General features: G+C 41.0%; 1 protein-coding gene across 16 annotated transcripts in view; it reads left to right on the plus strand.

The window, feature by feature from the left end:
- Positions 1-25152, plus strand: part of PHACTR1 (phosphatase and actin regulator 1) — a 295559-nt gene that overhangs the window by 5887 nt on the left and 264520 nt on the right. For 11 of the 16 annotated variants that reach the window (XM_086902301.1, XM_086902312.1, XM_086902348.1 and 8 more), the window contains exons 3-4: positions 7509-7655; positions 9274-9420. In XM_086902301.1, coding sequence (XP_086758427.1) covers positions 7509-7655; positions 9274-9420 — 294 coding nt within the window. Of the gene's footprint in view, positions 1-7508; positions 7656-8678; positions 8846-9273; positions 9421-25152 lie in introns of those variants that run through there. The other 5 variants (XM_086841279.1, XM_086902357.1, XM_086841321.1 and 2 more) reach the window with 2 other exon arrangements.

Consider the following 25152-nt stretch of genomic DNA (forward strand, 5'->3'; position numbering starts at 1 on the left):
AGTCACAAAGCTGGATCTGGCAGTAGGATTAGCTAGATTTAGAAAACTTGGTAAATGAAGCCAGCTGGCTGTAGTCTTCAAACACAAGCCAGAAATATCCTAAGCTCTGCAGCCCTCCTGACTGTCTCTTCTGTACTGTATGTTGGAATCTAGGAGCTGGTGGGATGTCTTTGCCAAGTGCGTAATGCCTGGTGACGCATCTGCAAATCAGAAACAGAGAAAGAAAGGACTGTGATCCCTTGGATCCAGCCTCTTGCCCTTGGAGAGCCTGAATCTGAAAGCTAAGCATGAAGCTAGGCTTCCATTTTTGAAAAAGCGTTCACCTTCTGAAGAATCTGGAAGATACTGGTTATTCTTGGCTGCAAATGTATTCTAAATACAAATCAATCATGGCTTTCAGCTGCAAGGGCTGCAAGATATAGTGTGGCCTGGAATAGGATTTAACTCATTTATCCCTTAGGTGACCTCAATGAAGATTTTTCCACCTAAGAGTTCTAACTAGCTTGGCATGTATCAGGAAAAAAAGTCATTTTAAAAGCAAGGTTCACCTAATCTTAGACATCTTCCTTGGGTTAATGTAAGTCTTGCCTCTATACTGATTATGAAAGCCTAGACAGTGAACTTGAGTGAAATATACCTGTGCTAATGGCATTTGTTTGCATAGAGAAATGGTGTGTGGACAGGCAAGATAGGATCTAATTCAGAAAAGGGAGTAATTTCCTCAGAAATGGGTAAAGCTGTAATCCAGAGCTGTAAATGTGCAGATCCCGTCTTGGTTGTAGCCATGTGTTGAAGAGACATCATTGATCTTGAAGTTCTATGTGAAAGTTATGCTTTTGGGCATGCAAAGACCTCACATTTGATAGAGCTGAGCAGGCAGGCACTGAGGAGCAGCAGAAGTGAGCAGCTCCATGAGGAAAAGTAAACCCAGAGTCACTAAAAGAGGCAGGAGCCTCACCTGTGAGGTAAAGCATGGCAGCACACGAGCCAAGCAGGTCTGGTGACAGTCACCAGGTTTAGTCAGGAGTCCAGATGACCAGACAAGTCCATGGATGATGAGGCAGGCATGAGACTAAGCGGGACATGAAGTCAGCAGTCTGGATGTGGATCAGTGAGGAATGTAGCCAGCCACAGGCACAGCTGCAGCCTTGCTCAGCAAATGGGCAGTGGCCACAGTGTAAGTGTAACTCCAAGATCAGGGAGAAAGCAGCTACTGAGGCTTCTTGCTTCCTTTTCAAGAAGCTCCAAAGCTGGTCAGGGCCTCTTAAACCTCTCTCTCCAACAGCTGTACCATGTCAATGAGCCTGCCTTGAGCACAGCCAACTTCACTCTGTGCAAGGAGTCACACAGAGCTGTTGGTACCTGGCTTTTGCCTAGGCTTCATCAGGATTAAGAGCTGAGGAACCCCTCCCTACCTCCCTTTGTATACAAGGGGGTTGAGCCCCATGATGAACTCTGAGAAGAATAATTCCTGCCCAGTATGTTGCATTTAGGTACCACTATAAAAGGGAATTTGCCCATCATAGACAGCACTTCACACTTTTCTGCAGCCATAATCTGAGGGAAGGCCCAAGACTCAGCCTCTCTTGGTGCCTCTAGCAACACCACACCACAGTCTGACAGCATGGGCTGCATAGTGTGTTGTCAGGATGCCACTCTGGGCTGCAGGCATCCACCTTTGCACCACAGTGGGACTCTCAGGTCCCTGCTGGGAGTTTGGGTTCAGCTCTCACAGGACTTCTGACTCAGTCAAATAGTTTCTAATTCCCTGGAGAGCTCACTTTTCCAGTCTTATATCCTTTGGCATCTGGAGGGCACACCAACTTAAAATTAACTTCGTTGATTGTTTTGAAGATTCTGCTACATTCCTTGAAGTTGCTTGCTAGGCCATTTGGTAAGAAACACAGCACCTATTTAAATAATTGAACAAAACCCTCATGAAGGTTTATCTTAAAGTATCCATTGTACCTATAAATAAATTACAGATACACTTACATTAGGTATGCTTTTATTGGTTGCAACATTCCTGTAATTTATTTGATTAATTTACATTCATCAGGAGCATGAGTGAATAAAAATGGAAAGAAAAAAAAAAAGGAAATAAAAATATAGTACATATGGCCAGGCATAACAAGTTTGTATGGACACACAGGCCATGACTGATCAAAAGATTTCAGGGAATTGTCCTTCTTGATAAGGTTTAATAAAGTACTCTCAGGTATAGTTTTAATTCCACATTTTTCTGTTACTCTATGATTCCACAATATTTATTTCACTGTGCTTCGTTTTTGCTCATTTACTTTAATTCAGTCAGTGCTGATTAATTCTAGATGTTTGATTTAATCACTGCTGACTCTTCATTGCTACTGTCCTTCTGCTTTTGCATATTAAATTGGGTCCAGTATTTTATAAAAACATATTGCTGCAGAACCCCCAGATCCTAACCCAGAATTCTTCCACTCTAGATGTCCCTCTATCCACCAAAATTTTATGATTAATCCATCCAATATGTTAACATATTTTCTAAGTTATGATAGCTTCCAGGTCTTTTTTACTCATGTGATATAACTAGTTCTTAGACTGACATCAATAGAAGAAGAATTAGTGACATCAAATGTGCACTCTTAATAAAATATCCCTACTTTCAAATACCATCAAGAAACTGATCAACATTAACCTTTTCGTCATCCTTTTCAAACTTTTTGAACCCTTTCCCCACCTCCTATTCTGGCATATCCCCATTATTGAGAATTTCAGAACAGCCTATGCCTTTGGACACAGAGAAACAAGCAAGTTTCACCTAAAATGTACAAAAAATGCTAGTTAGGCGTACTGTGCATACTTTCACCAAATACCACAAACCCGCAGGAAAAAAGTGTGCGTAAACATGGATATCTTTTCTCATGGGTACTGTTGTTTTCGACCCTTGGGCCTGTGGTTGAATACAATGTATCTATGTACTTTGTTTCAGATTACTGATGTCCATCAAGACAGATTTCAACAGCTTTGCTTTAGAGAGAGACACGGAGCAATCCATATGCAAGTGCTTCTGTGTTTTTATGTGGGAGACACAAGCCTATAAATCTTTCTTCATAAATGACAAATTATGTCCTCTCCACATGTTCCACCCTCTGCCTCTCCTGCCACTCATACTCCATTTCCCAAATCTAATCCTTCAAATGTTGTCCTTCCATCTTCTTTTAAATGCAACTGATAAAGTGAAGAAGAATTAAACCAGACCAAAAGATCTTTTTTCCTGGTAAACATTCAGTTGAACCCACTGCCTGGTTTGTCTTTAAGGAAGAATATTCACAGCCTAATAAGGTTTCTTTAGCGCAAGAGGAGTATCATATGCTAGATGAATCAAAATGTACCCGAACTCATATTTTTAAAACTTCCATTTAGCTAAAAATACATTCCTGCATGCATTATCTACATGCAGATATGTTACATCATGGTGAGCCCTCTCCACAGAAGCATGAAGGAGAACTGAGTAAGATCTTTCTCTAGCAAAGTAAGATGTTTGTCTAGCAAAAAAAAGCAGCAAGGAAGAAGAATCCTATTCAATCAGCAAGAGCAGGACTGAAATTAAAATATTTACATAGGTATTTTACAAAGTTGTTCAAAATTTGCCCTGAGAAACAAGATTTTCCTCCGAAAAGACTTTAAGATTTCTGATGTAAACCAGCATCCCCCTTGTGGCTATTTCAGTGTTATTTGAAGCTGCTTATGACTCTGTTCATCAGAAACACACCTTTTCTACATCTAGACATCTACAATAAACGTTTTAGCACTTCACTTGTACTAAGATAAAAATCATATTTCAAAGATTTGCCACTTTGAGGTCAAAATCTACTCTGTAAATTAGGATTTCTAGGTGAAGGCCCTATTGAGTCAGAAATGACCAGGGTACTTGTGTCAACAATGAGCTGTTTTAATAAAGGCTGACTGGTAAAAGTGGATAGGAAAATCTAAATGAATATCCCATCTTTCCTCCAATTAATTTTTACAAAGATGCCATTTCACCTCTGATATTTTTCCAATTAAATTTTTTTCTAAATAACACAAGTCTTAAAAAAAATCAATACTATAACTCTTCAAAACATAAAGGTAGTTCTTGGCAAATAGAAATTACTATTAACATTTTTATTAAAATATGTGCAAAGGTATTTTAATGGAAAAAATGGAAAGCATCAAAAATTCTTTGCAAACCACCCTTCATGTTTTCAGTAATTTTAAGCAGTATTCAAAAATTGGGACCAGCTGTAGATCTAACTAAATATATTGAAATTATATGTTAAAAATGCCTCTGAACTTGTAATATAAAAATTTACATATTTTATTTTCCCTTTTCCCAAAGACATGCTTGTGTTGCACTTCAGAACATACAATATTTTGAGACAAATAAATGCGAGATTATATATAATCAGTTCTAACATGTCACATGATGTACGTTACAGCATTTATAGTTTTAAGGTATTTTTCCCTTCCTAAGAAACTTTTTCCCTTCCTAACAAATACCAGACAAGACATTGCCGCAATATGCCAATTGGAGTGTATGAGGAACGATGAAAACAGAATGAAAGAATTTAACAAAATGTCTGAGGTCCCTTCCACATGCTGTTACAGTGGCTCCTTAAATTGAGCTTCTCAACACCGGTCTCAAATCCATTTGCAGAGTAAGCGGGTCCCTTAATGTGTATTGTAGTGTCAGTCCGTTGCTCCAAGACCTTCAAGAGGATACTTCCTAATTTTCCTGAAAAACTATCTCCTAAAAGTGTGTCCCAGAGACTGAGCTGGTTTGTGGAGGGCAGCTGAAGCTAGAGATACTGGTGGGTTATCTGCAATGGGCCCAAGAATCACACTGGGCATATACTGACAGCTTTACTAAAAAATGTATGGCGAGTCATTCTTGGAAAAAAAAAAAGATTGCTGTGGATTAGGAAAAGAGTGTGTACAGTTACATTCATGGCAGGTATAAACATTCAGCGTCACTCTGTAGATACCAGAATGTGATCAGCTATACTTTCCAGTTCTGGGGCCGTGTAAGAATTGATCTTAGGTTTTTATTACAAAATGTTTTAATACTTATTAGCCTACTCTGAAATATTTTCAATGTTTACTTAAAATTTCCAGTCATTCTTGAAAACTCCTTTGGTAATATACACAAAGGGTAGATAATGATGGTTGTCAAAGTAATACATAATGATTACTCCAAGAAACATTTTCTAGCATCCACCTACCTGCAGTCAAAATGAATACAAGCCAGATCCCAATATTTTGACCCAAAAGGTAAAAATGATTTATAAACAATTATATTAAAAAGCCTACTCTTATTCCCTGTTTACTATAAATGTATATGTAGTTTGGTGTTGGGATTTTCTTTCAGATATACTTCTGTGCTGTGATCCAGCTAGCCCTGAAATGCATGGGTGCCCTTTCACTGACTCTAACTACAGCTAAATAATGCCAGTTTTAAAAGACAAATCTTTTACATGGTTGTTTTATGAGACGATTTTTACAACGCTGACTTCCTACATAGATAAATCTTCCTTAAGTGTAAATTTCGAAGATGCAATGCATAAAATTTTCCATAGCAGAAATTTTCCATTCTCTTTTATCTTCATTATTGTACTTCCCTATTACAAGGGAGGAAGGGTTTACAGCCTAGTTGCAGTGTTTACTTTAGCTTAATCTAAATAGTTGACCCCATTAAATCAATTTCAACTCCTGCCCTTTGCTTTTACTTCAAATTCAAATGCTAGGTTAGAAATGAGCAAAAACTTGAAAGAAATCTATTTAAAAACAGAAAATAAGTAAATTAGACCAGAAATAACCTCTACCTCCATCAGCACAGATTTACTTGTTTAGTTAACTACAGAATACTGCAAATTGAAAAATAGAGCATGACAGCTTTTTTAACTTATACTAATTATATGCTATCATACCTAACACCTTAGTCAGATTTTAGGCATCTGAAAGCTACTGATTGACAGGTCTCATTTGAAACTCTGAAGAACTTTTAAAAGAAAGAATCACAGTTAGTAAGTTGCAGAAAAAGCTCTTAGTCACTCTCAGTCATGCTCTCCAGTCCCAATGGGAAAATATAGTTCATTGTTAGTTATTTGAAGTGTGATACTTTACAAAAGCCCTGAGATAAAGACTCTCATGCAAGATAATGTCCCAACAGCAAGAAGCATTTAGAGTTCAGCCTCCTAGGCTCTTACAGGGTTCCACATGGTAGTTAATGTTAATAGACCCACATTACAGGTAAGGACAGGCTTTCAAGCAGAAACTCTCTTTCAAATTATATATGAGGTGGAGGAGAAAGTACTTGTGCATAGTCCTCATGCTTTCATGATCAGCCAGATCCCAACTAGCATTTGTGATAATCTTTTATCTACTCAGAGAGAGAGTTTAGGTGGATATATTTATAGAGGCTCTTCTCTTTGTGATTTGTAATTTATAGGCTTAATGCCCAAAGCATTCAACAGCCACTCATAATTCCATTTCACATATAAAACATCTACATTTAAGGGACATTATCAAGGCTATAAGGTCCAGAGCTAAATACTTAGGCAATGCCCAAATAAACCTTGCCTCTTCAACACTAATTCAGTCTCCTTATACATATGGATTATAGTAGGGCTTCTAATTGCATGATGACAGAAATTTTTTACTATCCTATCATTTGCTTCATCAGTGCATGGAGTGGGCAGTGCTCACTTAATGAGCCAGTATTAAATATTTTGCTTTCTCCTCCTTGAATGCATGGCCCCAAGCCATTTAAATCCTGTTTAGAAGATAGAAATCTTAATTTCCTCGTGGATTTTTCACTGGTGCTTCACTAAAGTATACGAATACTTTACAATATTAATGAATTTATATGTTCACAAAATTCCTACAGAATTAAAATTATGTTTCTCCCTGTTCCACAACAATTAAGACATAAAGTGATCAAGAGCAAAAGGTAGCTGTTAATTTTAAATGTCCAAGGCAAGACAACAAGAAACTGAATTTTGGAATAGTTGCATCTTGTCAACATTATGTGTTCCAAGTACAGCTTTCACTGATATCTGCAAATTAATCGACCACTTCAACATTTCCACCATTCGGGTATCACAGCCTCAAAAACAGCATACAAGAAAAGAGAGACTGCAGCTGTTGAGAAGTTGAGAAAAGAATTGTTTTAGTGGCAAAACTAGGAACTTAGAACATGCAATCTGTGGCAACAACAGAGCTATACCCTGTGTCTTGCACACAAGACAGCAATCTTTTCTTGGTATCATTCAGTGCAGCTCTTAAATTCTGCAGCATGTAGAATATAAGGCAAGGACCTTATAACAAAGAGCCTGTTCTACTACCTGTTATAGATCATCTCTTCCAATGAGTGATTTTCCTTCTCTTATCTTTTCTAGTCTCTTATTATTCTTTTTCTACCTCTTTCTCCCCCTTTCTTTTTCTCTGTTCTTCACCTATTTTCATCTTAATTTATTTCTTCTTACCAGCTCGCCGGGCAACTCTTCTCACTGTGCCCACTCTGGTGACAGCAACCTCCGAGGATGACATAGACCGGAGACCCATCAGAAGACTCCGGTCTAAGAGTGACACCCCTTACTTGGAAGAAGCTCGGATCTGCTTCAACCTTGATAATGGTAAGACCACACCTTCCCTAAACAGCATATGATGTTAATTAAAGACTTCTTTTTGAGATGCAGATGGACCAGATGGTACCTCCTCGTTCACAAGTGATGTGGTGGTTTACCAGACATCCAAAGATGCCAAGGCTGTCTAACTACAAGCACCTGCATATGTATGAACAGGGTTCGTTTTCAAAATTCCCCTGCAACTGCTAACTAAAACTTTTTCCCTGTTTTAGCCAGGGTGAGCTAGTGAGATCACACCAAAACAGAATTGATTTGCAAACAAAATATGTCTTATCAATTCCAGGCATCCAGAAACATGAAAGTTCTGGAGAACGTTTATGAAGGGATTACAGATAACAGCAGACTTGAGCTAAAACCAAAGTTACAGCCATTGAAGAACATGAGCACAACCCAAAACGTGAATAGGACTAATTGGCAAACAGAAAACTGGTTTTTGGTAACAAATTGGTAACAGAAAACTCTTGACTCTGCAGGAATGAGTAAGAGAGCCATCCTTCAAAATTCAGACCAACTGTTATTATCACTGCCTTCAGAGTTAGTGAGCCCCAACATTCCTTCCCTGGTCTTTTATTCTCATTGAAGTTGATCAAAACAAAAGATTTTGGAAGTCCTGACAATTTAGGGCCTTTAAGCAGAGTGGTTTTGGTTTTTTTTAAAACAAAAAGCCCTGAATTAAATGGCATGAGCTAGTACACTGTTAGGCACATATTTTAACTGTCTAACTTTTACTTTACATAGTACCTTTGTGCTACCCACTTTTTTAAAATAGCATTTTTAATTATTTATATTACACTAACCAACCAAAATTGGAGCCCTAACGTGGCAGGCAGCCTATAAACCACAGGATAAGAACGTCTACATTAAGAGCAGATTACTACACAGAGAAACAGAGGTGCCACAAATCACCGAGCCCGGTTTGCAGCCGGAGAACGGAGCCTCTGGTTTTTGCGGATGGTCACATTTTTCTCAAAGTCCTGCCGAAGCGACTGAGGAAGGCGAGCCCCGGGCTGTGAGTGACGGTCAGTTTCAAACGTTGAGTGCAGCCTCCTCAGTCCCCTTGGCATTTTAAACTGCCAAGGTGTGGCACACCATCCCGCTTTACGTAATGGGTTTGCACAAGGAAAGAGGGCAAGGGATGCACCATTAGACATCCCACCAAGTCCTGAGGCAGCTCCACTGTGAGTCCTGGACGCCCTGGGCTAGAAGGGAGCAGCTCGGGGCGCCGGGCTTGCTGCGGGGTGGCACCTCTGCCGGCCAGGCCCATCGGCGGCGTTCGGCACCTCAGCCGGGACCTCCCCCGGGGGCGGGAAAGGCGCTCGGCCGGACCCTGCCCGGGGCCGGGGCCACCGCTCCGTCCCCCGCAGCGGAGGCGGGCGGGACCCGGCAGGGGCAGCGGGCAGGGCCGCCGCGGCCGCTCCCGTCCGCAGATCCTTGACGGGTTTTCCCTGTCTCTCCCCCTCCCTCCCTGCGCTCCTTTCTCCCTTTCCCTCTCTCCTTCCCCGTCCTCCCCTCCCCCTCCCGCGCCTCTCTCCCTCCTCCCTTCCCCTCTCTCCCCCTCCGCCCCCTCCTCGCCCGGCCGCCCCGCGCCTCCGCTCGCCCTCGCCAGCTCGCCGGGCCACGCTGCTCACCGTGCCCACATTAATGGCGGCATCTTCCGAGGAGGACATCGACCGCAGACCCATCCGCCGCGTCCGCTCCAAGAGCGACACCCCCTACCTCGCCGAGGCCCGCATCTCCTTCAACCTCGACACAGGTGAGAGGCGGCCCGGCCCGGCGCGACCGGCGGCGGGGGAGGCAGGGAGGGAAGGGGCCGCCCCCGCCCTCCGCCCCGCCAGCGCCCGCGGGCTCCCCCGGCGCCGCCGCCCGGCCCAGCCCAGGGGCCCGCGCCTTCGCACCTCGCCGGCCTCCCCCGGCCCTGGCCCGCGGACCGGCTCCCCCTGCCCCATGCCTCTCACCTGGGCGAGCCGGCCGCCGGCTGCCCTTCTCTGTTCAGCCCCTCGAAGCTTCCCCTCTCCCAGAGCGCCGCCCTCTCGCCCTGCACGGCGTCGTGGCGCAGCCCCACAAGGCTTCTGCACCGTCCCTCCTCGCCAGGTGCTGGCGTCCCTCCTGGAGACGCTGCCCTTGGTGTATTGCAAGGCTCGCTCTTTGCCTTCTTCCTCTGATGGGTTTGTGCCTCAGAAGTGCAAGAAAACTTGCACCTGTGTTGTCCACTTAGTTTCATGAGGTCCCCAGTTGTCTCAATGCTGCCTTTCGGGACTGTCGATGGGTGTACAGCCTGATGGTTTCTACTAACACACCTCCAGCTCCCTGTATTCATCTCCTCCTGCCTGTTATTGGGATGAACCTCCTTCAGTTCTCTACCTCACCTTTCCTTCCCCTTTCTCCACTACTGTGCCTTCCTCTTTGCCGCCTCTTCCTCACGACCCTCGAGATTTAAGCTGTCCCCTTCAGCTCATCCTGCACATGACGAAACTATCCTGTTTCTTTCCTGCTAGGCCTGTGGTTTTCCCTCCTTTCTTGACCTTTCCTTATGAGCTCTGTCAACAGCAAACTAACTACACCAGAGGTGACTTGCTCTCAAAGACAAAAGAAAAGAAAGTTCTTTCTGCTGGTTCTTTGCACCAAACCAGACTTCGTCTCTTTGGGAAGGGGGACAGCATGAGAGAGGATGTGTAGCCAGCAGTACTGCATCCTCCTTCATGTCTCAGCAGTGGCACACAAAATGACCCAACTGTGTAACATTCTTTGATGCCTGTCAGCTCACTGCTAGCTGTAAAGGGAAAAGAGCTGCCTTGGAGTTACTGTTTGCCCTGCTGCAGTCTCTCCCATCCCTCCTCCCCCTTTTCAGCTGGCAGAAAGTTGAAGATGGCAGAGATGCATTTTCTTCTCCATTTGGGGATGGAACAGATTCCCCTCCCCCTCCTGTTATCCCTGCTGCAATTACACCCTTGGTAATGGCTGATGCGCAGTTTGGTTTTACCACTGACAGAACGGTTGGCTACACTGTATGGTGTGTCATTATTTCTCTCTGATCATGACTTTAAAAAAATTACCAGACCATGGGTAAGTTGGATGGCATTCCAGGGCACAGGCTGGAAGACTGTGCCAAGTGCCAGGTTTAAGCTCTATAAAGAACTGGAAGTGAAAACAGAAAGAGCATCGCTGTGTGTAAGGTGTAAATAAAAAAAGGCTGTGTATGGTTATTTGACTGCTGAAATAACACTGTGCTGACATGTGTTCTCTCAGGTAATGTTATGACATGAAGTTATAAATAGATAAACCAGTTAAGAGCAAGGCACCTTCAGGTCACCTGGTGCCTCACATCTCTATGCTGAGCTAGACATGATGTTTTTGCCACAAGGCCCAGAGGATGTGCAAGTCTCAAGGTACCTCATTCCTGCAATCCACCAAAGAATTTGGTAATTACACTTAGCTTCTTTCTGTTCCTCCCCTCCCCCTGGCTCTCTATAGTTTGAGTCTTTACTTGCAAACCTGGGAATGGAATTCCTTAAAAAAGAAATAATTAAAAGAAACGGTTCTGGTGTATCAAGAAATATAAATGAAAAATGTTGTAAGTAGTGCGAGTGTGTGTTTTCATTAATCCATCTGGCAGTGAGTAGTAAAAAAAATAAAATTGCTTAGCAACCAGTATTGAGTGAGTGAGCCAAAAACCAAGTGAAACGTGCCGCTGATAACCACTTCATTTCTGAGCTGCTGGGTTTACTCTTCTGTTTGCTCAGAAAGCACAAACCAAGCTGCCTGGGTTTGAGAACTCTCTAGTCTGAGGAAAAAGCTACTAGAAAATGTGTTTGGCCACTTTTGCTCATACTTGATAATGCCGTACAGCTCAGGCTTTCCTTTTGAAACTGTTTATGAGGTGCAGTGTTCTTGCCTTTATTTTTTTGTCTCTGTGTGTGGGGAAGGGGGCCGAAAACATCCTGTCCCTAAGCGGACCAGGTTTCCATTTGCGATCTCGTTGCTGGTGTCACTGCCGCTGTGCCACAGAGGGTACCGGGTCGCCCTTGGTGTCCCAGTGCCCTGCAGGCGGAGGGGCCCGACCGCCTGCCCGGGAGCCCGGGGCGCTGTCCGCCGCCCCCGGTGCTGAAGCCGCTCCGCCGGGGGTGGAGGACGCGTGTCCCGCCTTGCCTTGTTCTCCTGGTCTGTCCGTGGGCTGGCAGCGCACGTGTGTGCACAGGGATGTGTGTATCTCTTTGCCTGTGCAGGGGGAAGGTGGTAGGAAGGAAGTAAAGCTGTTTCTTCAACCCACGGATGCAGTCGAAGCTAAAGTGGTGCTCGGGGCGCAGGAAAGAGCCTCTTCCTTGTGTGCTTTTTGCTTGCTTTCCGTTTAGTGCATGCAGTATCTGCTCTTGCTGTTCAACCACTGCTTACAGAGCTATTTTTTCTACAGCTGTTATGAGTCAAGCTGCATTCCCCAGGCATTGTCTTCTGTCAGGACATGGTCAAAGTTTGGCTGCAGCATGCAGCTGCTGCTTTGCTGTGTTGGAACTTCAAATCCACTTTTATTAATGAACCATAAACAGATACAGTGAATACTGCTCTTCTCCACCCTTAATTGCAACCACTAGTTAAGAACTATCAGGTTTTCATCTCCTTCAGCTCTAAGTTATAATTATACCATTACTGCTGTTATCTGTATTGTTGAACAACTGAGATTGCATACACAGAGTCAATTATACAGCTTGGTTATAGCGTGTATTTGGTCTGTGTCTTTAAAAAACACAATTTGCAAGTGATTAACAGTGCAGCTTCTACCTCCCCTTGTCTTTTAATCATATTAACAGCTCTGCTTTGTTTGATTTTCCCAAACATACCAGTTTATTATGTTTGTTTCTAAATATTGATCAATTAACTCACAATTATTACCTAGCATGAGTTGACAAATGTGGTTCGATTAGTTGTGCCTGGTATGGCTTTTTTGTCTGGTGTTCCCAAACTGATTAAAGTACCATGTTGTTTTCCAAACCCAGGGTTATTCTCTCTATTATTATACATATGCAAATCCTATTAATCTGAGTTATGTGCTCATATCAAGAGGATAATACTTCCCAAAGGATTAAAATTACCTCTTCTGCCAAAATTAATGTAGCTACGTAACAGTGTAAAGCTATAGGCAGCTATAAATTCTTTTTCCATATTTGATACTAAATCAGTTCCATACAGAAATTAATTTTTTATTTTCTCAACAACTTCCTCCAGTACAGCACTGCAGGGGAATGTGGAATGTGCTCTCACTTCTGGGTGGTGGTCTTTTGTTTTCTTTATTATAATTTAAAATCTGGCATTGCTCCATCTCTTAACATCTATCTTTGGCATTTCATACACATCTTCTTAAAAGCAGTTTTCAAATTGTCATTCTAACTTTCTGATTCAGGCATCTAAAAGCTAATCCTACATTACTTCTGAAAACTTGTCCATCTGTGACAGTTGCCCAATAGCATAATTACTTTCCTGGTCCTGTTCCAGCTGATAAGTTCAAGTGGTTTTTATCAGTTTTGACCTATTACAGGTTTTGACTGATTTCTATTCTTTCTGTTGCAAAATACTGTATTTTTTAAATGGCAATGCATGGTAGGTAGCTTTCAAGCTTGATAAATTGGCAGAGGTGATGACTTATAAGGAAATAGACTACTTAAAAGTCACTAAATGATCCAAGATGTATGAGCTTTTCTCTTGCCTACCCCTTCATTTGGCTGCTTGGGAAATCCCTGTCAGAATGTTATTGATGTTTGTTAGGGAAGGGAGGGACTACTGCACTGAGCTGATCTGGTCAAGTTCTTTCAGCCTTTCAAGTGTTAGTCATTACTGAAGCTATTTCCATATGCTGACAGATAGTCTTACTCCTCCCTAGCTGAAAAAGAGTAAGCTTCACACTGCAATCCTCTGCAAAGCTGATTCTAGCAGACTGACGTCTTGTTAAGTGGTGCAGGAAACTGTCTTTATCTCAGCTCCGCAGTCATTCAGGGAAGTCACCAAATGTTGGCCTTTCTTTGAGCAAGGCTGATTGTCTACTTGTTTAACCTGAGAATGGAGGCTCAGGGAGAAAGCAAGCCAATACCTTGGAGAAGATGCTAGGCCAACATGACTGCAGTAGCTGTACCAGGGGTCAGCAAAGAGGGGATGTTGCTTCAGAAAGAATTAGCTTCCATGCTGTGAAATGGGGAGAGGAGAGATTTTGAATGTGAATATATTCCTCCCACCCTGACTTCAAAGTGCGTACCAATGGTGCAACCAAACAGAAGCCAGAGGAGTGGCAGGAGAAGTGCAGGAGCCAGGCTCTGAAGAGACAGGAGAGACCAGGGAAAGAGGTAGTGACAGATAGAAGTCGATAGAGGTGGTGCAGCCTGTGCAAGCTGCAGAGCCCAGCTGGCTCACTCAGCCCTGGAGCACAGCACAGATTTTTAGTGCGCTGAAGTCACTCGGTAATCTCACTGAAGTAGCTGGATCCTCAAGTGATTTAAGTCATTTGTTGACTTCAGCCAGGGATCTGAGCCAAACTGTAGAAATACACATCTCTGCTCCCCTTCAGTGATGAAAGATCTGTTTTATCTCTTTGTGGTGTGGAGCCACATGTTGTCTTAGAATGTGTTCTGGGAAGGCAAAGCTGAGAGGGAAAGGGCTCAGCATTTGTGCATAATTTTGCCATGTGTACAGAAGAAAGGTCCTTGTGTCTAGAAAGGCAAGTGAACTTGGTACCATTTACTGTTCTTAAGCAGTGACAAATAAATCACTCTGGGGAGAGGAAAAAAATCTACGTCAGCCTGTGTTAGTGCTGCTGCAAGCAGAATTAATTCACAGGGTGTAAAGAGGGAGGAGGATCCTGGCAGAAACTGCTGAATGGCTGAGACAAATGTTCGCAAGCTGGGAAATGTTCATGGTCGGCTGTTTCTGTCATGCAGAGCTGGTGGGGGAAAGCCAGGACACAAAGGGTGACTGTTAGTTTTAGATGTGGGAATTTACCCAGTCTGAACCAGGCACAAAGTTGAAATCAAAAGTGTCTTACATTTCCAGTGTCCTGGCACCTTCCATGCTCTGTTTGGGCCCTAGGGTTTCTTACAGCCTTCATGGTAGGCTGCCTCACTGTTACTGTTTGTACCGCTGTATTCACTGAATTGTATAGCTCTAGGGCTATGCAGAATACTTTTCAGGGGTCAAAATGATGTATGATTTTGCTTTCTAATGGAAATATAATGTTATTTGTGTATTAGCCTCATACATGTTGATTTGTCTAGAAGGATATGATACATTTTGCTGCAGTGAGCAAGGAGGAGCTTGTGAACTTTATTGTTACTTTGTAAAATAAGAAAGAATATTTATAGAGCTTACTCAGGTGAGTAAATTGTAAATAGGTGAAAATAAAGTGAAATTACTTGGCTGGATTTTCTGCAGGAAATCTCCATCCCATTCATTTTTAATTTTCTCTAAATCCCATCATTTTCTTTAAGTCTGTTTTGAAATTTCTGAGTTTGCCGCTGGTCATCCTTACAAATGATTTAACACAGTTAATCATCTCTGCAGTCATTTGAATTGCTATCACATCTAGAGTTGTGTTATTTCTTCCCTGTTTATCTAGTGGTTGTTTGAATATATCTGTAATAAAATAGTCTGCATGGTTTCATGATATATGAATAAATGTTCCCTAAAACTATATATGAATTTCAACGACTTTGGTTTTATAGACCTCACAGATTAGAAATAATATGGAAAGGTTAATCTGAAGGACATAATAGTGTTTTTAAAAATATTTAAGAATTGTGGGGGCTTTAGGATTTCAGGTAGAAAAGATTGGTCTCAGGAGAACAGGGGAGAGAGAAATAGGCAGTAGTAGGCTTTCTAATATGTGTGGGAGGTTTTATTTCATTTTGGAAAAAGATTAGTAAAAATGCATGCTTGGAAAATTTCCACTTCTTGCTCTGCTCTAATCACTCCCTCAGATTATTGTCATGGAGATCCTGTCATACTTAGGAATCCAAATCACAGATTTTGGCAAAGCATTTCTTAATACCTTTATAAAGGGGCCTGAAGAACTGGCCTCCTTTACCATAGTGTTGCCTTACAAAACCTTGTGCCTGCACTTCAACTGACTGATGACTGATAGTCCTAATGCTGCTTAATTTGGAGTATAGCTGGAGATCAGATGTATGCCTGTCATTCATCTCCTGGCTGTTTTCCAGCCCTGGGAGCATGAGTACACATACCAGGAAAAATGAGCATCCAAGCTGAAAGCTGCCCTTCATGTGGCAAGGATAGGCCATTTGAGATAACCTGCCCTTCCCAGGACTAAGTGCAGTGGCTGAAAGCACCTCTATATCAACAAGCAGTTTAGAGGGGAGGAGGTCTTAGTGGTTTTAACTGTGTTTTTAACTCTTGTACTTGACTTTGGAAACTTAAGACTGTGACCTTCACTGAGTGCCAGATAGAAATAAGTTTACATGTTCTCCAAGTCCTGTTAAATGGGAGAGATGCCCCTGCTTTACCTGTCATCTTTAGCTGTCATCTAACAGGAATTTTTGATGCAGACTTGAGTGAAAAAATACAACTGAGGACACTTTGAAGGGAAGGGTGAAGTTAGTCAAAATGGTGGAACTGGCAAGAGTAAAATGATATAAGATCCATTTCTCTGAATGCTGGAGATGTTCTCGTGATGTGATGTTCTTGTGGCATTGCACATATGCATCACTTTTCCGTATTGTGGGTAGCTGATATGCATGCAGTCAGTGGCATCGCCATTGCTGTGAAACAGTTAAGAAAGGAGATAGCAGGAAGGAAGGTATGTGCTTGCTTTGGGCTCAGAATATGCAGAGCTGATGCCTCTTAAAACTGTCTGCAGTACGTGTGACATTAAGGCTGCTGTAGTGCTTTGTTATTAACCTGGTCCTTCAAGAAAATTGATGTTGCAGAATTTGCCTGCATAAGAAGTTATCTCTATCTTTGTGTTTTGCCTGATGGGCTTTTTGGGTTAACACAGCCAAGTATAATCCTGCAAGCTGGGATGATGCAAAACCCTTTTATTATTTTTATTTCATTAGGAATCATAATTTTATTCTTGGAAATAGGTCTTTAAGGAAACTGCAATTTTCCAAAACTTCAAAACTGGCAATGCTGTTAAGAATTATTAGCTGTAAAATCTAGTAAAAAGGCCTAATCCTCAGTAACAGGTATAATTAGCTTTAATGCTTAATTACTCTGAGTCAACTAATTGGTTTCATTGGGACTACTCAGTGTAATTCTCAGAGCTAGGCATGTGTCTTCAGAATCAGTCTTAAAGGTGTTTGTAAGTTTTTGCAATATGACAAAAGTCACTAGTCCAGAAAGAATGTCCTGGGCTATCTGTTTTCAAATATAAAATGCCAATGTTAATGAAATATTGTGTTATTAGAAGTTATTTCTTGTGCTTCTCTTTTAGACCATAGAGTCAGTGTGAAATGTTATACTTCCATAGTGAAATAAAACTCGGCTTCCTTCATGCTTTCTTGGTGAAGAATATTTGTGATAATGTGTCTCTTGTGGATAAGGTGCAAAAAAATGTCACTTTTAACATTTTAATCATATTAGTGTGATGTATTTTATATGGTAATGCAACTTCTTGATATAGTCCACTAAAATGTTTTCTTCATTCAGAATACTATTAGGGTAAAATTATTTATAATCATGCACTGACCATTTTTAATCATGCAATTTTGTTGCCTTCATTTATAATGCATTGGTGGTCTTGTTTTCTGTTGATCTGCTTAAGCCATAGCTAGACCTTCAGTATATGGTCACCGTCCCTAGGTTTCATTGTAGAGACAACGTTCCTGAATATTTGAAAGAAGAAAATTAGTGCCTTTACTGTAAACTCTGTAATAATTTTCATATCTTGAAATTTGTGTTCAGTGTATAAGAATGTGAAGATGATGTCCAAGCAAGAATTCAATGAGTAGCAAATTTGGCAAGAAAATAAGGAGGCAGAATTGAAAAATTAAATGCTCATGTTTCTCCTGCATTCCAGATTCACTGTGGTTTCATTCTGGTTATGAAGTACATAAGACTGGGGAAGCATGTGACAAGAGTTTGCATATACTTTTGTTTTTATGTACTGTATGAACACAAGCCATTTTAACTGGGATAGATAACAACTGCAGTGCATATTTTGGTTAATCAGAACATTCTTGCTGTGCATAATTTATGTTGCAATATCATTTTTACGGTTAGTGGATACAATACTTGGACAGACAGATCTGATTAATAGTTTATAAGCAAATTAAATACTTGATGTATTATTAAAATGTAAGAGAAATTTCATCAGGGCTAATTCTGTGCTAGAATGTTGGAAAGTTGTTTAAAGCCTGACTGAAGCTTGATGCCCCAAATTTGGAAGGACCTGTTCTGATTGTGGCATTTGTCTACCAGTGTGTGCTTATTTCTGTTCTGTGGATAAAAGGATAAGGAGTCCACTGACAGATTTGAGAACTGACTGGGGTGCATGTCCTTGGGAAGAATGTTTCTATGTACCCTCAGTCAGTCAAGTGTTACAAAGGTGTTAAGCCATCAGAAACAGCATTAAAAGGGTCCCTTTAAGCTAGTCCCATTTTGCTACAGCTTTCCACTGAGCCATAGGAATCTCTCTCAGAACAGAAAAAATCCCACCAGTTAAGAAGAAATGGGAAATTAATAGTTATATTGCAATATTCATTGCAAAAGAGATGATTCCCATCTGACATATGTAATGGTCCTTTGTTTTCCTTGCTGAGATCACTGATAGTGCAGTTTTCATACATCTTTTTTTTTTCTTCCTATTTTCTCTGTTTTCTTACTCTAGAAAAGTGCTAGAAACAAATGTGGAGACCTTGATGAGGCTGTGCTTGATGCACGAGGCATCTGTAATGTTTGGAAGAGAATGGCTCTTCCCCATGCCCAGCCTCAGTTGCAGGAGCTTGTGGGTGTAAGGGTCATGTTGTGCAATGTGGTGGTGAAGAGGTCTGTAGCTGACTACCTCGTGTGAGCTCTCAGCTCCTGGCTTCTGTGGGGTTGTGTTGTTGTTGGCATCTATCTTTTCCTGTTGCCTTTTCCATCCTCTGGTGTTTATCAGGGCTGTGTATGTGAGCAGCAGCAATATGTTGGCCTGCAGCTTCTTGAGGGCTTTGCCTGCTGTCTTGGCAGAGAAGCCATACCAACATTTAAAACTGGAAGTCGGGAGCTATGACTATGTGCATCGTTAGGAACTCTGATAAAGAGCTATTAATCTACATGGTGCTTCTATGAGCCCAGTCAAGGCAATCATTCCCAAGAGAAATGATCACGCCTGCTCTCTGCATAGAGACTGATCTTTTGGTTGTGGGTAGAGGTGGTTTATTGAAAATACCGAGCTGGAGAGTTAGGAATAAACTGCATTAAGCTGCTAATGAGTAGTCATTGTTTATATTTAAAGCAGTTTAGCATGTTCATCCATTCATGAACAATTTAATTTTTTCTTTACACTTTCTTTGTTTATCATTCTTTATGACTTACACTACATATCAAGGCTTCTTTTAGATGTGCTAAATGTTCTTCCAAAAAATAGTTACGTTTTTTTCAAAAATTGGTTCTTTCTTTTTTTTTCTTTTTTTTTTTTTTTTTCTTTTTTTCCCTCACAATTACTTACTGGGTTGAAATTGCAGAGAAAATAAATGAAAAGTCATTCATCATTTTAATTTTCTCTGTGTGGAAGAACACAAAATCTTTCAAAGCTAATAATAAAAAATTAACTGGGGCTAACTAATTACATATAAAATGATAGCCTATAATTATAAGGCAAGAAGAAATCAATAAAGCTCGATTTGTAATTTAGTCTTATCTCAAGGCTCAGAAGAATAAACCATTCTGTGAGATAAATTTTATAAGATTGCTTCAAATAATATTTTTTGAGCTAATTTTATTTATTTTTAAAGAAAACAAGATAGGCATCACTGAATAACCTTGGGGTTTAACCTTGCAAGCTTCCCCCTCTGGAAGCAGTTGATCTAACAGCTTTGTCAATATTAAAGGAGACCCAAGGGGAGAGTGGTAAAAATATTTGGTTGAGAAGTACCATTACACATTATGGAATACAGCTTTTTGTTAACATGCTTCTTGACATAATAGTAGGAAACCAGGGGAAAGAATCACCAAAATTAAGGCAACGCAGGACATGTGTTGTCATTAAAACATGCCAGGACTTGCTAAACTTAAGTGCTCACAGTTAGTGCTGCCCTAGGCAGCAGAAACATGATGTTAGCAGGTACCCACCGAAGTGGCTGTATATATACCTAGAGGTGTGTGTCAGCAGCCTGAGCAGCGTGCAGGGACCATCTGTTAACCAGCATGAGTTTAAAAGGCTTAAAGTGGGCAGCAGGGGGATTGCTCTAGAAGTTGTGAAACTTACTCTCTCAATTATGCAAGTCAGTGGCAAGTAGACAGATCCCAAGCAGTGAAAGGTGTTCCTTCCTGCATCGTAGCTGTTTCAGGATATGTTTGTTACGTGGATTTTGGCAAGGCTTTCTGACATTTATAGCCAATTGTAATTTAAAGAAGCACCTAGTGTTGAGGGGGAAGAAAAATGCAGGGCCTGCTTCCTTATCATTCTGGAGATATATTCCACTTTTAAGTTTCATTCTTCCCTCTCTTGCTAAAATAAAACATTGTATCAACTATATATCAGTGTGTTTAATATGGCTTTCGTTACCGCTTGCAACAGAAAGAAAAAAATTATTATCAGCAAGCAATAGAGGTATATGCTGAGGAAGTGAATGTGGTGACAGTATTAGCCTACATAAAATCCAGAGCTGTTTTAGCAGAACATAATTCAAAACATCTGACTCCCATGTTACTTTCTGTTACTGTGTTAGAAAACATTTGGTCTTGTTGGTTCACTTACATGGGACTACAGGATTACGTGTATGTGTGCAAGCAGGCTTTAGTGTACTGCAGCCACATGTGTATGGCCAATTTCCCTTGTTGAAAGGTATGTTGTGGGTGGTTTGCCTGTGGGAACTGGCTCTTTTACCCCTTTTAGGATCTCACGCTGAATTTAAGACAGAATTTGAAAGTGGATTAAGCAAGGAAATGTAGTTTGAATCTTGCAGAAGGTATTCTCAGTAGTTTAGACCAACTTTCATGTTTTGGTTTAGCTGGTTTGCTATCTTAGAGAAAGATTCAGGACTCTATATAAAGGTGACCATCATCTATTTGTTATATTAGGCAGGAGGGATAATATTCCTGCTGCTCACAGCATGAGCCCTTAGCATTACATCATCATTCAGTGAATACAAGAACATATCTTGTTGTCTTTCCCCTGTCTTCAAATGTGCCTTGAAGACTCCATGATAAGTCATTTCCAACCTCCATGTGTGTCTTTTCCATGAGGAGTCAGCTCAGAAGACCTAGAAAGGATACAGAAGGAAAGGATTAGGATGATGAAAAGGACCTGTATTGTGTTTTTCTTCAATCACAGGAGCTTTAATAAGTAAGCTTAATAATTGTATTTACTAATGATTTTTCCTTTCCAAATTTTGATCAAGAGATTTTCTGGGAAGAACAAGTATTTACAGTGTAAAGGGCAGAATGGCCAAAGTGGTTTCAACCATTCAGATACACTTTTTTCTCTGCAAAGGATTTTTGGACTGAAGAAAGATGTTCCTCTGTGCTAAATCAAATGTGCTGGTTTTTGGTTTTTCTGCCTAGAGGACTGTATTTTTTTAAATGTAATATCTTACATTGCATACTATGGGATATTACCAAACCAGTTTCTATAAATCTCTATGCACAGAGTGTTTTATGTGAGACAAAGATATTTTTTCTTGATGTATTTTTTGCACCTTGCTGTCCAGCTGCACGGGTATTTATATATATCCTTAGAAGTTTTTATTCTCATCCGCAAATGAAAACATTGAGTGCTAATCTCTTTCTTCTGACAAAGTCATCTGATGCTTTTCCCTTAGGAATTCCCTTCCTAAAATCTGTGCCATTCTGTGTGGTAAGGGGGATGCTGTCTCTGAAGGACTTAGCCTCCCTTTTCAAGTCTGTGTCACAGTCATCTTTCTTGTGAGATTGGAGAACTAACATGTTTTTAACAGAGTTTCTCCATATTGGTGTTTGTACTGGATTAAGATGTGACTGCAAAATCCAGTAAAGGCTCCTTTTGAACCCTTTGTGTTCAACCCTACTGTTGACTCAACAGTACCCTGAAACTGCATTGTCCTCAGAGCAAAGGATGAAGCATACATTTTGTGCACAGAAGTTTCTTATGGCATTGCAATATCTTGTTGCTGCATTTACATGATTTATCCTGTGAGGATTTATGTTGTGTTTGCTATTACATGCACCTCACCTTAGAAACCTTTCCTGGTATCTTCAAAATTAAATAAGAATTATGTATTTGAAAAGTTTTTCAGGCTTATTTCTCCTCTCTCTTCCCTCAGGAAAAGAATACAAAATATGAGCAGGTAAGTTTCCTTTTAAATACTATTTCAAGTAGTTCACAGTGGCTTGAAAACAAATGGAAAACGTTCAGAAAGGTATGTCTGACTGTTTTCCTGTTTTTCTTAATAATGTGTCTATCTTATGGCCCTCTTATATAATGAGACTTTTAGTCCCAGATGGGTAGGGAATAGTTATATGCAGCTCTGCTTACTTCTTATACTCTATCAAAATGAGTCTCCCAAAACAACCATTAAATGGTTGCAGGGTAATTAAGGTTCACTGGTACAATGGTAACTAGATTCTATATTTAATTAGCCTCTCTGTAAAGCAGAGTTGCTGCATCACATTTGAAATACTCTGATAATATTAATGAAATGTCTTACAGGAACTTTAGCTTGATGGTCAGTGAGGTTGGTATTTAAATTTTCTGCAAATTGAGCTTTATTGCACAGATAATACAGCTGCTGATAGATCAACATTACAGCAACCTTGTTCAAATAGATACACCCTCTATTACAGTTCTGTAGCCATGAGAAAGAACTGCTCACAAATGGTCCCAAGTCCTTCTCCCTGCATCCCCCAGCCTGTATTGATATTTGGGGTTGCCCTGACCCAGATGTGGCACTCTGTACCCAGATGTGTACTGAGCCTTGTTGGACCTCATGAGGTTCCCATGAACACGCTTTAAAAGCTTGTCCAGGTGCCTAATAATTTCAGCACCTTCTTGCTTTGTGTGTTTCAGTAAACCAGCACCAATCTCAGTAACAGTGTTGGGAGGATGCAGAGTATATAAGGTTTTTCTCATACCTTGCTGTTTGGACTTCTGCACTGCCTTGGAGGGATGAGAGAGGAATCTAGCACAAATGGTTTGTCACTGAAGTATTGAATGAAAAAGCCAGAAAGAGAGGGAAGAAAGCTTCCACCTAAAGCTGAGAACACATGCTGAGGACTTTTGCCTTTTTCCTTTAATACTGTTTAAAAAAAAAAAAAAAGAAAAAAAAGAGCTAAAGCAGAATTTTTGTATCACTACTGCACAGACTGGTTATTATATTAATCATCATGAAACTGGTAATCCTGGAAATCTGAGACTTTATGCTGAGTCCAAAAGTAACACGCTCCAAGTAGCAGGTAGTGGCTGGAACGGCCCTGTGTTTGGCATAGAGACTGCACAAATGAGGAGGGGCTGCAGAACCAGCTGTGCTCTACTCATGTGTCAGGGAAGAAATCTGCCCTTCAGGGCTTCCCTGTTGTGGTGCCATTCTGTGCTGCTGCCAGTGTGGAGCTGTCCCTTGAAGATATCAGAATATGTGTCTGGCAATATTTGTCTGAAAAGCACCGATGCTTCCTTTCCTGTTTATATCTGTGTCAATGAAAAGGAATGCCTGTGAGCTAAGCTATTGTAAACGCAGTGTGAAGGAGATGTAAATAATGCAGTCCCTCATGTTAAAATTATCTGGTTTTTTCTACCCTCTGTCTTGCTGGTCTGTAGGTAAGATTTCTTAGTGGATGAGGTGATTGATAGATCTGGTTGGTCTTTTACTGAGTAATCCAGAATGGGGGATAGCAATGCATCATTTCTGCTCAAAGCTGAAAGAGAATGAAGTTCATGCATTTTTCAGCTTGGTGTCAATACTGTCTAGTAAATATCAGTGGTCCTGAAACCCACAGACTTTGGCATCAGCATGAACCTGCTCTGGCTTTCTTCTGAGTGCAGTTTTTAAGCTGTCTCCAGGGAGTTGTTTACTCTTGGCAAGTAAAGTGACTGAAAATCCAGTAAGCGATCTTTATGAGCATCATTTAAATTCTCTGTGTTGTATTTGAATACTAATCCCTGGCCAGGCCTGTGCTGTTCTTTCTACTTCCTAGTTTTCAGCTAGTGCATTCATAGTTCCATGTTGCTCTGCCACCTTTCAACTCCTTTGGCTGGAGGCTGAAAGCTGAAGACCCCCATCACAGCTATTCAGCTGCTGCTTTGCTGGAAGAGGTCAGTGTAACAACAGGGTCAGAACAACATGTTCATTCTCCTTACTGCAGAATTAAGTGACCTCCTAGGCAGCCCTAGTGTGGACACACAGAATTAAGTTTTGATGATTTTGTCAAGGATAATCTGAAGTGAGGAGAGAAAAGATGGAGTTTCAGGCCAGTCATAGTTCACCATCTCTCAGGCCAGTACGGTTGCCATTTAAGAGAGGTACCTTTATTTATATTTCAACAGCCTTGTGAATGAGTATTTACCCTAAGGATAAGATTAAAAACTCCTCGAAGGATTAGGTTTATGATTAATTGATTTGTAGGTAAAGCAATGTTTGCTTTTAGGGTCTCTTTTGGTCTTGGTGGTGTATGGTTCACCTAAAACAGAAACATTGTGCTGTTTCCTATGGGTCTTTACTGTTGGTAAAGTATCATCTAATCATCCTTGTACTTCATTAATTTAATGCTTTTCTAGTGATGATGCTTCATAAGATAGCTAATGTTGGATTCCACTCCATTGCCACAGAAAAGTAGTATTCAACCAGACAAGAGAAACACAGAAAGAATCTCTTACACCTGGAATTTCATCTGCTGTTTTGCTGCACAAGTGTATCTTGAATATGTGAAAAAACATACTCATTCATACATTCACCCAGATCCCCAAACCCTTCCCAATCTATTACCCTGTTCTCAAAATGCCATTTCTAGCCTTAATTGTGGTTTTTAAGAGAGATGAGTCTTTTTGAGACACTGCTCTATCTGGTCAGGGTTTCTGCTGAAAGGCCCTTGCTAGGTAAGGGTTCATTTCAGCTTGCTGCAGTGTTTCAGCCTTGCACTGCATCTGAAACTGAAGTATCTATGTGCAGTGGGGAGGGATTTCCTCCCTCTTTGTTATTCTGGGATTTGGTTCATCAGAGTGCCATAAGAGCATCAACTTCATTAAATTATTTTTCTTTCTGAGGGAGAGATTTTGGAAATTAGTACTCAGCCAGGTACCCTCTATTTTATTATTTCAATTGTGTAGATTTAACCAGATGTAGTACTGGACATGACTGCAGTGGAAGAGAGTATAATTTTT

This window comes from Cyanistes caeruleus, chromosome 1 (assembly GCF_971803275.1).
Source record: "Cyanistes caeruleus chromosome 1, bCyaCae1.hap1.1, whole genome shotgun sequence".
Classification (NCBI taxonomy): domain Eukaryota; kingdom Metazoa; phylum Chordata; class Aves; order Passeriformes; family Paridae; genus Cyanistes; species Cyanistes caeruleus.